This window comes from Pseudonaja textilis, chromosome 2, assembly GCF_049901715.1.
Source record: "Pseudonaja textilis isolate UNSWEBS1 chromosome 2, rPseTex1.2, whole genome shotgun sequence".
Taxonomy (NCBI): domain Eukaryota; kingdom Metazoa; phylum Chordata; class Lepidosauria; order Squamata; family Elapidae; genus Pseudonaja; species Pseudonaja textilis.
Window position 1 is genome coordinate 151,588,522 of NC_141991.1, and position 13,989 is coordinate 151,602,510.

Sequence of the window (13,989 nt, forward strand, 5' to 3'; positions counted from 1 at the left end):
TTCTAATAAGTTAATTGACTGTCCATGAACATTGGTTTCTAAGGACAAGGACAAATGAAAAAAGTTTCTAAATTAACTGGTCCACTGATTTCTAAATTTATACATTAGAATTTATACTAATTCTAAATTAGTGCACTAAATTCCAAATTCATGGCAAAATGCTGTGGACATAATATATTGCATTTCAACAAGGCATTAGACAAAGTAGAACACAACCTACTTCTTAGTAAGTTAGAAAAATATGTGATAGACAGCATCACCATCACCATCAGATGGATTCATAACTAGCTGACAAACTGCATACAGTGGATAGTCTGTAATGGAACTGCATCTACATGTAAGTACTCCAAGGTTCTGTTTCGGACACAGTATTTACTAAAGATATGGTAATCTTCATAAATCATTTAGATGAAGAAATAGAAGGGGAACTCATCAAATTTGCAGATGACACCAAGCTGGCAAGAATAGCCAATGTCCCAGAAGATAGGCTTAAGATCCAAAAGGATCTTGACAGACTTGAACACTGGGCCCTATCTAACAAAATTCAATGGTGAGAAAAGTAAGGTTTTACACTTAGGCAAGAAAAATCCAATGTAGAGGTAGAGAATAGATGAAACCTGGCTGAATAGCCACAACTGTGAGAAGAATCTAGGAGTTCTGATAGATAACCATTTAAAAAGGAGTCAGCAGTGTACTGCAGCTGCCCAAAAAGCTAATGCAGTCCTACTCTGACTTAATAGAATGATAGAATCAAGATTACATGAAGTGTTAATACTACTTTATAATGCCTTGCTAAGACAATACTTGGATTATTGCATCCAGTTTTGGTCACCAGGAAATATAAAAATGTTGAGACTCTGGAAAGAGTGCAGAAAGATCAACAAAGATTACTAGGAGACTGGAGGCTAAAACATATGAAGAATGATTGCAGGAATTGGGTATGTCCAGTCCAGTGAAAAGAAGGACTAGAGGCAACATGATAGCAGTGTTCCAATATCTGAGGGGCTTCCACATAGAAGAGAGGAACAGCCCATTTTCCAAAGCACCAGAAGGCAGAACAAGAAGCATTAGATCAGAAACGAATCAAGGAGAGAAGCAACCTAGAACTGAGGAAAAATTTCCTAACAGAATAATTAACCAGTAGAACAGCTTACTTTTAGAAGTTATGGGTGCTTCTCACTGGAGGTTTTTAAGAAGACAACCATTTGTCCAGAATGGTATAGTGTCTTCCTGCTTGGGTGGGGAGTTGGACTAGAATTCCTCCAAGATCCCTTCCCCAGGACACAAATGAGCAAGGGAATGACAGTTTATATCATCACTTTCTATGGTAACTATGAACTAAAATTTGGAGGTATAATATATTCATCAATAAAAATTAACTCTCAGCTTGTGTTTCTGCTAGCAAAATACCTGGAATATTTAATTTAAAGGGCAAAATTCATGCATTATATGTAGAAGAAATGAGATCTTCTGGTTAAGAGCAGTGTGGAGCAAGTTGATATAACTCAGTGTTGCTCAATGCATTGCAAGACAGATGTCCGTGAGTAACCTACTAACACTCATTTAAGGTTCACAGATTTGAATGGATGCTGTGTAGCTTGTTTTGATTCTGTCTAACTTGAGGCAAGTTTAGGTATGTTGTAGACAGATATAATAGACAGCTATAGAAATTAACTCAAGGCATTTAAATGATGCTCTGACATGAAGGGACATCTGGATTCTTTCCTCTGTGCCAAGTAGATGTCATAGTGGAGTGACAACTCCTGAGTGGCTTGTTACTGAAGAAAAACATTCTGATTGGTTTCCCAGGCATATAGTCTCTGTTTCCAACCAATCAGGGAACAGAAACAGTCAATGAGAATTTAGTTATTTTTGTTTTGACTGATTGTTTCCAAATGTATGACTGGCTCCATTACTAGAAGATATTAGGAGGTGGTGATGGTAGTGGTGCTATTTCTAATTCTGTAATTTGACCGTTTCCATATAATTCACATCACTGCACACCTCATTCAGTTAGTAGCTTTATATTAGAGGGAAATTTATTTGATTGACTGCAATTAATGATAATAAGCAGTGGTCAAGAATCTGATTGGCTGGCATGGATTTACTAGGGTGTAAGAATTGGCATATTTATCTTACAAAAAGAATATGAATTGACTGAATGGGAGAGAAAATGTGGAACAAAAAGAGCTGGAGAAAACAGACATTTTAAAAACCTTCTGAAAAGGACTAGTGCCTACTTGAATAAATAAACTTTGGAAAGCAAGAATCTGGATACAGTATCCAACCAGAGCAAAGCAGGAATGGTATTATCAGTGTGGACAGGATGGGCCTGGATCTGGCAAATATATTTCACTGCTTGTCTTAGCTGTAGGATTTTCATCAACTGTGCCAAATTTTGTAAAATGCATAATTTATCTTCTCTTTTCCAAAACAATCTTGGTAGAGCCATGTCTAGTAGAATGTGTCTTGAGAGGAACTTCTGGACTGAGAAAGTTGATTCTAGAGAAGGGGAGAGACTTGTGAAGGGGAAGTAGAAGCTAGTATTTGCTCTGAAAAGAAAATAAAGTCCCCATTGAGAGATTGGTAATTAAAGAGCATCTGTTGTCCATCAGGTTTTTAAAAATGTAGCATGTAACATTGGCACTTCCTGTACCTGCTATACTAAATCTGTTGAGGCCTGTGGGGATTTCAAACAGGCACTGTTACCTCAGGATATTGCGTCCTGAAGAGAGAGCTTCAGTCTGTGATGCCAGCCTGTTGTTCAGTACCAAGAAAAAGCAAAGCCTAGACAGAAGGGAGGTGGAAACGCTAGAGAGTCTGAAAGCTGGAGAATTAGAAGAACTCCAATCTTCCCAGCAGTGGACGCATAGCTCCTCCTGGTGGCGATTTTCAATGCTGCCCCCCCCCCCCGCCCGCCCCCAATCTAAACTATTTAAATCCAACCACTTCTTCCTGCTTCCTTCATTTGCTGCCCTTCACTATTGTCTCCATATTGCAGATGGGAAGTGTGTCCACAGTGTGGTTCTGCTTCATCCCTCTCTGCTATTAGAGGGCAAATTGTGCAGTACTTGCATTTCTGCCTTGACTTTTCAAATCAGAAGAAATGTTGAATTTCCAGAGACCAGAGAAATTTCTGTCACTGCCTAAAGAAATTTCATGTAATAGTGTGTCAGCTTCCCTTTCAATCCCTGGCTAGGCTGGAAGAAGGAACGATTTTTGTCTCCCAGTCACCTTGAGATTATCCAGCTTTTGGGAAGCAGACAGAGAAAGTAGCTGCTAATCTAGGATGGGAAGGAAATGGAACAGCATAGAAGATGGTTTCTAATAATGAGCCCCACTTATGACATCAGCTGAGTCTCCCTTTGGCTGGAGGGCATAGCCATTTTTGAGGAACCTGGATTACAGAGATTTTGCAAGACAGGGCCAATATTGCTCCACAATTGTGGGCAGATGGGATTAAATATTGTGAGTACCAGCAGCAGTGATCGGAATTCCTCATGTCTAAATAAAATCTTACATTCTTATGTAACTGCTAGCAATGACCTATAAGCTACAAATGCAATAGTTCAGGTGTCAGATGTTTTCAAATTATCTGACATTGGTAGTTCAAAATAAGCTTCTTATCTTTCTTGCTTCTGAGAAACTTTTGGTTTCTATTGAATTTACTGAATTCTCACTTAACGTTTTCATACTGATGAAGGAGCAGCCTTAGACAGGGTTAAAGAAATTGCATTCAGCCCTTTGTAGCAGTCTCAAGAGAGATTATATGAAAGGTAAGATAAATTGAAAGAGAAAACTTACATCATGTGGTATGGAAGTACCAGAAGACATTCTTATCTAATTTCAGCAGAAGGGCTAGCAATGGCAAAAATCCCAAATTCAAAGTTTGGTGTGGTACCAATAGATTTTCTTTAGTCATCCAGTTCAATTCCCACTTAGACCAACTTTACATTTTCTGCTTTTCCCAGCAACTCTTAAGAGCTACCCACCATTTCTTGAAGTCAAGAAAATAGATTATTATCTATCATTTACCTCGTCATAAAACGTAACTCCCACTTAAATTTTGTGCTCTTCAAGTTTTCCATTCTGTGGTACCTTAAACCCTTCCACGTCTTTAGTCCACAATGTTTTATTCCAGATAAGGGGAATCTCCAGCTCTATAATTGGGCTCCCTCCTGTCCCCCAGCAACTGTTTTTGCCTTGTAAAATTTCACTCTGGGCTACTTTGTTCTCAGCTGATCAGCAGCTTCCTTTAAAAAAAGGCTGATCTTTTGGCCCATAAGGAATGGAGTCCAGTAAAACCTCCTGGCCATCATTGTTTTCTCCATCTCTTCTACCAGTACATCTTAATTCCACCCTTATATCTCACAGTGGCCTCCCTTTCAGTTTCTACTCAGGGTGGCTGAAGCATACGCTCCTTTCTTTCCTATACTGTACCCACTATACTGCAGTGGTTCCCCTTTTCCTTTATAAATTAAACAATCTTTAATTTACAAGATAGGCCTGTTGGTAGGAAACTGTAAAGCTTCTATTCTGTGAATCAGAGCCATCCCTTTACATCAGTGGTCACCAACATGTGGTCTGTGAGAAAATTTTGGTGGTCCGCAGAAAAATTATTTGCATTTTTTATATTGCAATATGGCCCCCGGGCCGGATACATGCAAGGTGTTGCTGCAGAGTGTCTCCACCTTTGGAGTCTTTTTGTGGGGGGCAGAAATTCCGACTTGAGGTCTGCCTCAGTCTCCTGGTGTGGGGCTTTGGGTAAAGGCTGCAGGGAAGTGCCACTGGTGGTGAAGAGCCTTGTTCAGTGGTGGGTTTCAAATAATTCCACCACCAGTTTGCCAAAAATGTGCATGCATGGCTTCTGCACATTGCACGCATGGCTTCTGCACATGCACAGCTTCCACCACATGACGAGGCTTGACCAAGCAGCTTTTCAGGGCCTGCTTCTCTCCATTTCTGCTCTGGGGCAGTGGCTGCTTCTCTCCGCATTGCTGGGAGAGCGTCTTGTGAAAATTTAGCAGCTGTGAGCCGCCACTTTCCTCTAAGTCCCATCCAGAAAGTGCTGCGGCACAGAGAAGCAGCAGCCATATTGAATGCTGTTTCTCTCAGCCACAGTGCTTTCCGGAGGGGACTTAGAGGAAAGTGGCGGCTCACAGCCACTCAATTGTACAAGACGCTCTTCCCAGCAAGAGTAGAAGCGGAGAGAAGCAGCTGCTGACCCGGAGAGCACATGGAGCATCTCCACGAGCGACCAAGGCTCTGCAAGGGATGGAAGAAGCAGCTGCAACATCTCCGCAGCACCATTTTCCTGATGGGACTTCTTACAGGTAAGAAGAACCATCTGGTCCATTCCCAAACTGCTTTGGCTTTCCTGTGCCCATTCCCCGCTCCCCAGCGGCCCTTCAGCCTAGAGCGGCAGGCTGCAGGCCAAATGAATTGCTTTGGCCCAGGGGGCCATAGTTTGAGGCCAGAAGGGATGGTGGCATGCGGGCAGAGGCCTGGGGCAAAGCCGGAGCTGGAGAATGGTGCATTTCCCGACACAGCCAAGGTGGATGGAGACTCTGGGCAAGGCATGGAGCAAAGGAGTGGCACATTCCCAACCCGGCCAAATCAAATAGCGGGTGGGCGGAGGCTCCAGGGCAAGGCTGGAGCCAGGGAATGGCGCATCCCCAGGCCCTGACCTGAGCAAGAGGGCAGCATGCTTAAATTGGGTGAGCAGAGCGTGCAAGGCACAGAGGCGAGGCATTAGCTGGGCCACATGGTGAAGGCAAGATATATAGGGCAGGGTGGAACAGGGCAGAGTGGGCAGGGTGGTGCGATTGTCTTACCGGTTCTATAAGAGCGCACTTTGTGCAGCACAGCACTCAAAAAACACCCCGTGTCAGCGCTAGTGAGGTGAACTATTTTTTAGCTCAGCTGAGGCACAGCAATCCAGTCTGCTGCGTGGATCAGCTGAGCTAAAAAACAAGGGAATATAGGACAGGAAAAGGCGGGTGCAGGTAGGTGGGGCCAGCCAGAGTTGGTATTTGCTGTTCTTTGAACTACTCAAAATTTCCACTACTGCTATGCCAGAACTGGTCTAAACCAGCTGAATACCACTTCTGGCCTTGTTCCAGTGGGACTGCATCATGGCCTGTAAATGGCTGACCATCTCAGCCTACTGAACCTTCAGGCGCCGGGACCTGGCCTTGCACTCCCACAGGTCTTTCCTCTGCTTGGAACGCCTATGCTCACAGTCCTCAGTGAGGTGCTTCTGCTGAGCCTCCTTCTCAGTCAGATCCAGTTTGAACTGAGCCAGCTGTTTTGCCAACTCTTTCTCATGGTGGCTGCTTAGCTCCAACAACTGCTTCCTGCTGGGGCCCTAAGGAGCCCAGGCAGGCAGGGGAGGAGTGGCTGTGAGGGGAGGGGGGAGTAGAGGCTGGTAAAGTTCCCTTTGACGTGACATTGAGTTGGCCATACCAACCCAGTCACATGGTCATCTAGCCACGCCCACCCAGCCGGTCATTAGGCAGATCGTATTAGTGGTCCGTAGGATTTAAAATTATGAATTTAGTGGTCCCTGTGGTCCGAAAGGTTGGTGACCCCTGCTTTAGGTGGTTCTGTTACAATGTATCAGTGTCAGTGGAGAATGATTGTATAAAGGCTCCCTTATGCATAAACATCTGGGAAAGCAAAGGAAAAGAAAAAAGAAAAGTAAAGATGAAACAATCCCTAAAAGGATAAGGCAGGCTCTGGGAGGCCCATCCACACAGCTGACAGGCTTCCCTGTCCCTTCATGGATTGAAAGGGTAAGAAGTAAGGAGACAACCAGTCAGGGCTTGGCCTCTTTTGCAAGTCCATAAGGAAAATAAAATTGGTAAGCAGAAACTTGTCTTCAGTTTCTAAAATGAAAGGATGTGAAGGATAAAATCAGATATTAAGCTGCTAATATCCTCTATCTGTTGGGGCTAAGATAAAATCAGATATTAAGCTGTCCGTGATCCTCTTTCACACTCAGTTCATGTATCCCTTTTGACATCATTAGTTTGCATTCTTTACTCTGCCAGCAGCACTTAATGATAAAGGATGGAAACTCTGGATCTCAAGATCCTAATATATTTTATTAAAGAGGACAGAAAAAAAAAGAAACTAAATACAGAGCTACCATTTTCAGTAATTATCAGCTTGAAATATATCTGTACAAATGTGTAGTGTGCATGTAATAAAAATAGATGTATGGAATTATATGTGCAATCCATGTGGATACAGTCATCTGAGAATCAGTGCTGGCTATGGTTTTAGCAACCTATTAAATTTATACTTGATGACAAGTCTGCATGAAAATCACAGGAGGCTTCATTAGGTGACTGTTATAAGAAGGTGACGGGCACAGTACTGTGGTGCAGTATGAGTGGAAACCAGGGATTAGGTGTTACAGAGGGACAAATAATGGGTGCTATCAGATTGCCTGAGATTGAAGATAACAAAGTCACAAAGAGCCTAGAATTTTAACAAGTATTTCAATATCAGGCATAAGAAAAAGAAAGGAGTCTCAATTTTAATTCTGCCTCTTTCTTCATGTCTTCTGGTCCAGTCTTGGTTCCTCTGACAGGATCTTCAAGTGAAGAAAAATGATGATGATGATAATGATGATGATGATGACGATGATAATTTTTCACTCAAGCCCTGCGAATCAGAATCTTCAGTCCTTAACCCATATCTTCACTGAGCTGCTCCTCTTCAAAGAAAAGTAAGAGACATTGGGTAACACAGATGAGAAGCTTAAAAAAAATTTGGACCTCCCTGATCCAAGGCAGATTTTGCATCTGCATAGGAGAAACTTGTCTTCTCAAAGAATCTCATCAACTCACACTGAAGTAACTCTTTGTTAAAATAATGTATAAAATAGTTCTGGACAGGCCACCCAAACAATGTTTTTTTTTGTTTAAAAAGGGATTTTTTTTCATTCATCATGGGCAAAGAATAACACTCACATCTACCAGTCTCAAATCCCAAAACTGTCTCAAGATTGAAGGATTATGTTTGCTGGGATATGAAAAGGGAGATTGTTCCCTAGAGATTTGTCTACTTATTAGACTAAATCCAAGGAGAATTCTGAATAAGCTAAACAAACTAAGAGCACTTGCTTAACCAGGGCTTGAGCCCCTCATTGGTTTGAAGAAACACCTTCAGAGATAGGTGGAGGCTGCAAGCAAATCAAATTTGGTCTTAGTTCCACTCAGTGAATAGGCCAATTCAGTGCACCATTGTGGTTCAGATCTGGAAATGGTTTAGATTAAGCATTACTTCTCCCACCAAACATATGTTCCCTTGTTAACCAAATTAACATTGCATTTCTACAAGTGAAAATAAAGCAAAAGCAGAAACACTTCTGAATACCAGATGCTCCAACTGAATTCTATTCCAGAGCAAGGAATAAATTCCTTTTCCTCGCCTCCCTCCTCAAGCATGCATGCACACACCGACCCCAGCACAAATCTTTTCTCTGCTGATCTTGGTATCTAGTGCTTCCTTGTATTCCTTGCTCTGAATGACCTTTTCCTGACTCTCAGAAAAAAAAATGTTTGGATTACATGGAAAATATGTTCAGCCTTATTCTGCATGAACTGGAATTCCTTTCCCCATAGTAACAAGAAATATGGGCACACTTCAGTTCATGGTGACAAGTTAGGTTTGACTGGAAAGTGTTTCTCTTTGAAAAGAAACTCCTTGCTGCTATTGCAAATGGAGAAATATTTAGGATAGTATTCATTCTTTTCTAAATAATCAAAAAAGATTAGCAAGGCAGCAAAGGGGCATACTTCAATTGTACCCCAAACTGATCACTGGAGCTAGAGTAACTAGCTCAGACAGGTACGTTTCATCAGAGTACCCAGCCTAGTCTAGGCTTCAGCCTTGTGAGATTGTGGGTGTTTGTTGTTACTATGGTTTGACACTTTTGCTGATCCCTTTTATCCACTTCATTTTCTTACTCTTTGAGTTGTTGTATTTCCTTTGGCTTCCTCTACATACAGGTGACACCAACAATTAAGTACAATTGGGTTTTGTTGTTACTGTTAAAACAAACAAACAACAAAGATCATAACAGCCACAGCAGACCACAGCGCAACAAAATGAATTGTATATAATTAGAAATAATAGAGGCTGCCTAATGGGTAGTTATGAGGGTTTGACACTACCATCTGCATACCATGTGCAAATGCACACATGTGCACCAGATCAGTCACACAGTTCCATGCACTTTCCTCTTTCCTTGTCTCACACTACAGTAAAACTGTGAGAAAAAACAGCATACCTTTCTGTTAAGGAGAAACCTCTCCTTACCAGATGCTGAGTTTTGGGGACAGGAGCTTTGCCAAATTCTTTGGAGTTCATCTTCCATGCTCCATTGTTCCTATTAACTATGCTCACCTCTGTATGAGGTATCATTGGTTCTTGCTGGGCGGCAGTGAAGTTCTATATCAGAGTAAGGGGTAAGGATAGGGATGAGGAATTATCTGATTTGGAAAGGGCCAGAAAGTAATGCAGGGAACAGGTTTCTGTGCAATTAGTCCAGAGCAATTGTATTTAAACACATGACTTGCAATACCTGAAGTTGTGTACCAAATAATTAATTTGATCTAGAGAATCTCCTGAAGCTATTCTACTATTTGCTACAGTAATTCTCAGTTGATTCATGGAGCATTCCAAGAATTTCTGGAGCAGAGTTAGTCCAAAATGGACCTGCTGGTGAGACCAAGAATCTGCACCCTTGTCCAAGTGCAATGATTTTCTAGTCCCAAATGGATAAACAGGGTCAAGGAAGGGAATCTGAGGGTTGCAGATTTGCCTCTCTCCTCTGCCAGCAGTAGGCTCTCATGATTATCCTACAATCCACATGTCAGAGGAATGTTCTGAATTCCCCTGTCCTGTACACACACGCAGAGGGGCATACACCAGCAGGCACTCACATCCAAGGCCTGCTTTTGTGGAGGATTCTTAGAGTCTCACCTTGCACAGCTGCAGGACAGCTGTTCTACAAAGGGGGAGGTCTCTTTGTGAGGAAAACTGTAATGGAGTGAGCAGCCTGCATGTAGATATTTTGGGGCTGCCACAAAGAGGAGACACTCATCCGATGCTTTAGTCATTGGTGTGTTCCAGGTCTATTTCTGTAAAGTAACAATGGAGACCTAAATTTCATGAATTCTAGGATTAGCATTCTACCTGCTGCTTCTGCCATACCACAGGTCCTCTCACATTAAGTTCTCTTAATGTTATTCAAAAATTAAGTCTAATGTACCAGAGATGACATTGGAATAAAAAAATCACACCATGATTGTTGATCCCTCTTTCAGCACTCTGAGAAAAAATATTGTCTAATCTATAGCTGAATATTCATAGAGTGAGAGATGGAGCCAAATCAGTGATATGGGCAGAATTTGTGTGCAGCAGTTACAATTAGAACATAACCCCATTCCAGTTATGAAAGGTTGTAAATTGCTCAGTTTACAAAGTGCCCAAAGCATGTGTTTCTTTAAGAACACTAAGCCTGGATATATTTTGCATTTGCGGGCATTGATACAGTTCCTAATCTGGCGGCCTTAAAACTATTCAGCCTACCATTCACTACCTTGTTTGGCAAAATATCAACATCAAGCACCTTTTCTAGTCTGATTGCACTGGCAAGTATTCCAATGTGTAATAAGGCTTGGGAATGTGCTAATGTTAAATATAACTCAAGGTGTAGCATATGAAATGCTGCATGGTTTTTATTTGATTTGGTCATAAGAACATTTGAAACATTCCCACATTGAAGAAGATTGTGCCTTCACTACCCAAACATATCCAAGCTTCTGTTTCCATTAGGCTTGACAATTTCTGAGCACAAACATACAAAGCATGAAAAACGTTCCAAATATTATATTGTGGAGATCACAATAGTCCAGGTGGCCATATTTAATATGCAGAAACCCAGACCGTCACTAGATTGCCTCCAAGACCAGTGGCCACCTGACATTTTGTAGCCCAAATAGATATGTTAGCCCTACAAGAACCGATACAGCTCCATTCCTTCAGTTCTTAAATATATTTAGTAATCTCATTCACTTAAAACACTGATTGCTTTTCCTTTAAGTAGTCCAATAATTTTATTCAATTGCTTGAAGCTTCTGACCTTAATGCCCAGCATTGCTCAGAATGGGTTCCCTAAAAACAAGAGATGGATAGTTTTAAAAAAGGTAGGAATTGCAGGAATCCAGAGGTGGGTGACCACCAATGAAAGAGCACTTAAAATGGTAGAGGGTGGTTGGTAGAGGAGTAGAAGTTTACTGTTATTTAATTCTAAAAAAAAAAGAAGAAGCTTTAAATCCTAACAGTGCTTAAGCACTTATTTAACACTTGGGATTTTAAGGGGTAACAGATGAATAACAGTAGTGTGTAGGTGGGTAGATGGAATACCAGTGCCATCTATTTATATGTTACCTTGTTGGAGTCCTAAAAGAAGGGGTAAATGTAAATCCTGGGAATGAATCCATAAGGGATGACATGGAGAAGTTTCAATTTTGGTGGCTTACAGGTATGGGCAGCAAAATACGCAAAAACTTTTGTTTAAAAGGGGGAGGGGATTTTCAAAATCAAAGTATATATTAGGGTTTTTAAAAGAACCAATTTTGTTTGCATTGAGCCAAGTGCAATGGAGTGCATAGTTTTAATATCTTTGTATGTTAAAGATTGTTAAGAAGAAGAGAAAAAATCTATTTTTGTTGCAAAGTCCTCTGTTCCCAGGGACTCTAAATAAATTGGGACAAAAGAAAAACCCACCTTTGTAAGTATGGGGAAAAACTTTTTCTGTTTATTTTTTCATTTGTCTGTTTTTCCTTTTTCTTGTTTATTTTTTAAATCCTTTTTAAAAGATTGATAATAATTGAGGATTGGTTGTTGTTTTTTCCTTTTCCTCATTAGTTTTGTCATTTTATGGGAGGGCTGAAGGCAAAAGTTTTGTCATACACAAAAATAAACTTGTAAAAACACTGTATCAGGTTAAAAAAATTGAAGACAATTACAAAATTAAAAGTTAAGAAAAAAACAAAAAAAAATCTAAGTTGAAAAAAATTAAAAATAACAAAACCTGGTGCTTCTTACAGTATAAAATACATTAAAATCTCTATTATACATAGTTTATGAATCAATTAATTGTTATCATAAAGCACATTTTAGGAGACACGCATTATCCCTTCTTTATGTTTAGCTGAAAGGGGCAGCGGGCTTTGCGGTCAAATGCACCAGCAGCATCTGGCACCTTCTCATGGATCTTCCCGGGTTGCCGAGCGAGATGGATGATGGTGAGGTTGCCATGGCAAAGGGGGAAGGTTCCTACTGGAGCAGAGGCCATCTTAGGTAGACTTTGTTTCTCTGGCTCCTTTCATCCTTTTGGCACCTTCCATCCCTGCCACTGCACATCCTTCTCTTCTGTGTTCTTCTTCTGTCTTGTCCCCCCAAAAAAAAAGAGCTAAGCAAAAGTTGACTAGATGTTTAGCCATTTCTAACCCGCACCCCACTTTCTTGTAAACCAGCCTGATTGCAATGTTGGGGTTTTTTCCCCTTCTTTTTAACTCTGTCTCACATATGTATCTATTGCTCAATGGCTTCTCTTTGGAAAGAGGAGCTGATCTATGAATTCACCAGCATCCCTTCCTTTGAACTCCTTACATTCCTTCCTCCCACCCCCTGGGACTCCCGTTTGCCCTTTTTCACAGCCTTCTTGTCTGTTTAGAGGCATCTTTCCTCTAGGCTCCTTGTGAAATTGCAAGGCAGAAGGATCTGTGTGTAAAGCAGGAGCCAGACTCTGCCCCTCACAGAGCATGGGAGATTGACTGGAGAAATTTCTCACTTCAGGGAAGGACCAAGATGGATGACTTTGCCTTACTCTCAACATGCTTAACTGGCCAGCTGACATAGTGCCTTTGTAAACCCATCTTTTGTTGAAACAGATGGACCATGCGCTCTGCCTGGGGAGTGGGTGTAGGAAATTCCAACCCTTCCTACTGTAATCATGGGCTTAATATAGGGGAAAGCAATAAAAGCCTAGGCTTGACCAGAAAGAGGAAGCTACTTGGGCTAAACATGGTGGTACCTAGTCCTCTTTGGCCTGGCTACTGCTGCCCCATCCAAAAGAGAGAGTGAAGGAAGCATAACTCCAAAATAATCCTGAAGATCGTACGAATCCCTTCCCACAGACCCCAAAAGCATATCTGCACTTGGGCTTCTCTAATCCCCTTTTCTGGACCCCCCGAGTCCTCTGCAGGAAAGGATGGCTGCTCAGTGACTTTCTCCCCAGTGATGCTCAGTTGTGGGTTCCCTTGCTCACCCAGGAGGATGCTAAGGTTCCTTAGGCCCCAAGACAGTTTCGTTTGGTGGGCAGTCATCTTTGCTGCGTTCTGCCCTATAAATGTATCTGCATCCACTTTGCTGTCCCTTGAGCTCTTGGTTTGGAGAAGTTAGCTGTCCCCTGTTTGGCTGTCGGGGGGCTGGTAGTGAGCCTCAGACCCTACTTGCTATGGAGCTGCTTCTTCCTCTGACCTTTGCTTTAGAAGAACAGTTGAGCCCTTCTGTCCTTCCTTTCACACAGTACCTTTGACAACCCACTTGGCTTCCCCCTTTCATGCTCCCCATATGCCCCCTCCCCATTAATCTCAGATCCACATCTCTCGCTCGGCAGTAAAACCTTGAGATCCATGAAACTGCAGCTTCCCAGACTGCAACCTACCCCTGCCCCTTTGAACAAGTTTCTTTCTTGTTTAAGAAACGCAGTATATATATGAGTACAGTACAGTATATATATATATAGTACTAATGGAATTTGGTGTGCTTTTTCTCCTTATCCCTGGAACCCCAAGCCTCCCTTTGTGTCTTTCAGTCTGTTTTTCCAGGCCCCCTCCTGCTGCTGACCCCACCCCTCTGCACTTGAAAATAAAGGGTAGCTCTGTGTCTGTTTTTGTTCTTTCT

General features: G+C 41.8%; 1 protein-coding gene across 2 annotated transcripts in view; it reads left to right on the top strand.

Moving 5' to 3' along the window:
• LOC113446898 (nuclear factor 1 X-type) overlaps window positions 1–7,904 on the top strand; it is a 34,467-nt gene extending 26,563 nt beyond the window's left edge. For both annotated transcript variants that reach the window (XM_087925979.1, XM_087925977.1), the window contains one exon: window positions 7,580–7,904. In XM_087925979.1, the coding sequence (XP_087782105.1) occupies window positions 7,580–7,594 (15 nt within the window). In that variant the 3' untranslated portion in view covers window positions 7,595–7,904. The remainder of the gene's footprint in view (window positions 1–7,579) is intronic.
• Window positions 7,905–13,989: the final 6,085 nt, after the last annotated feature.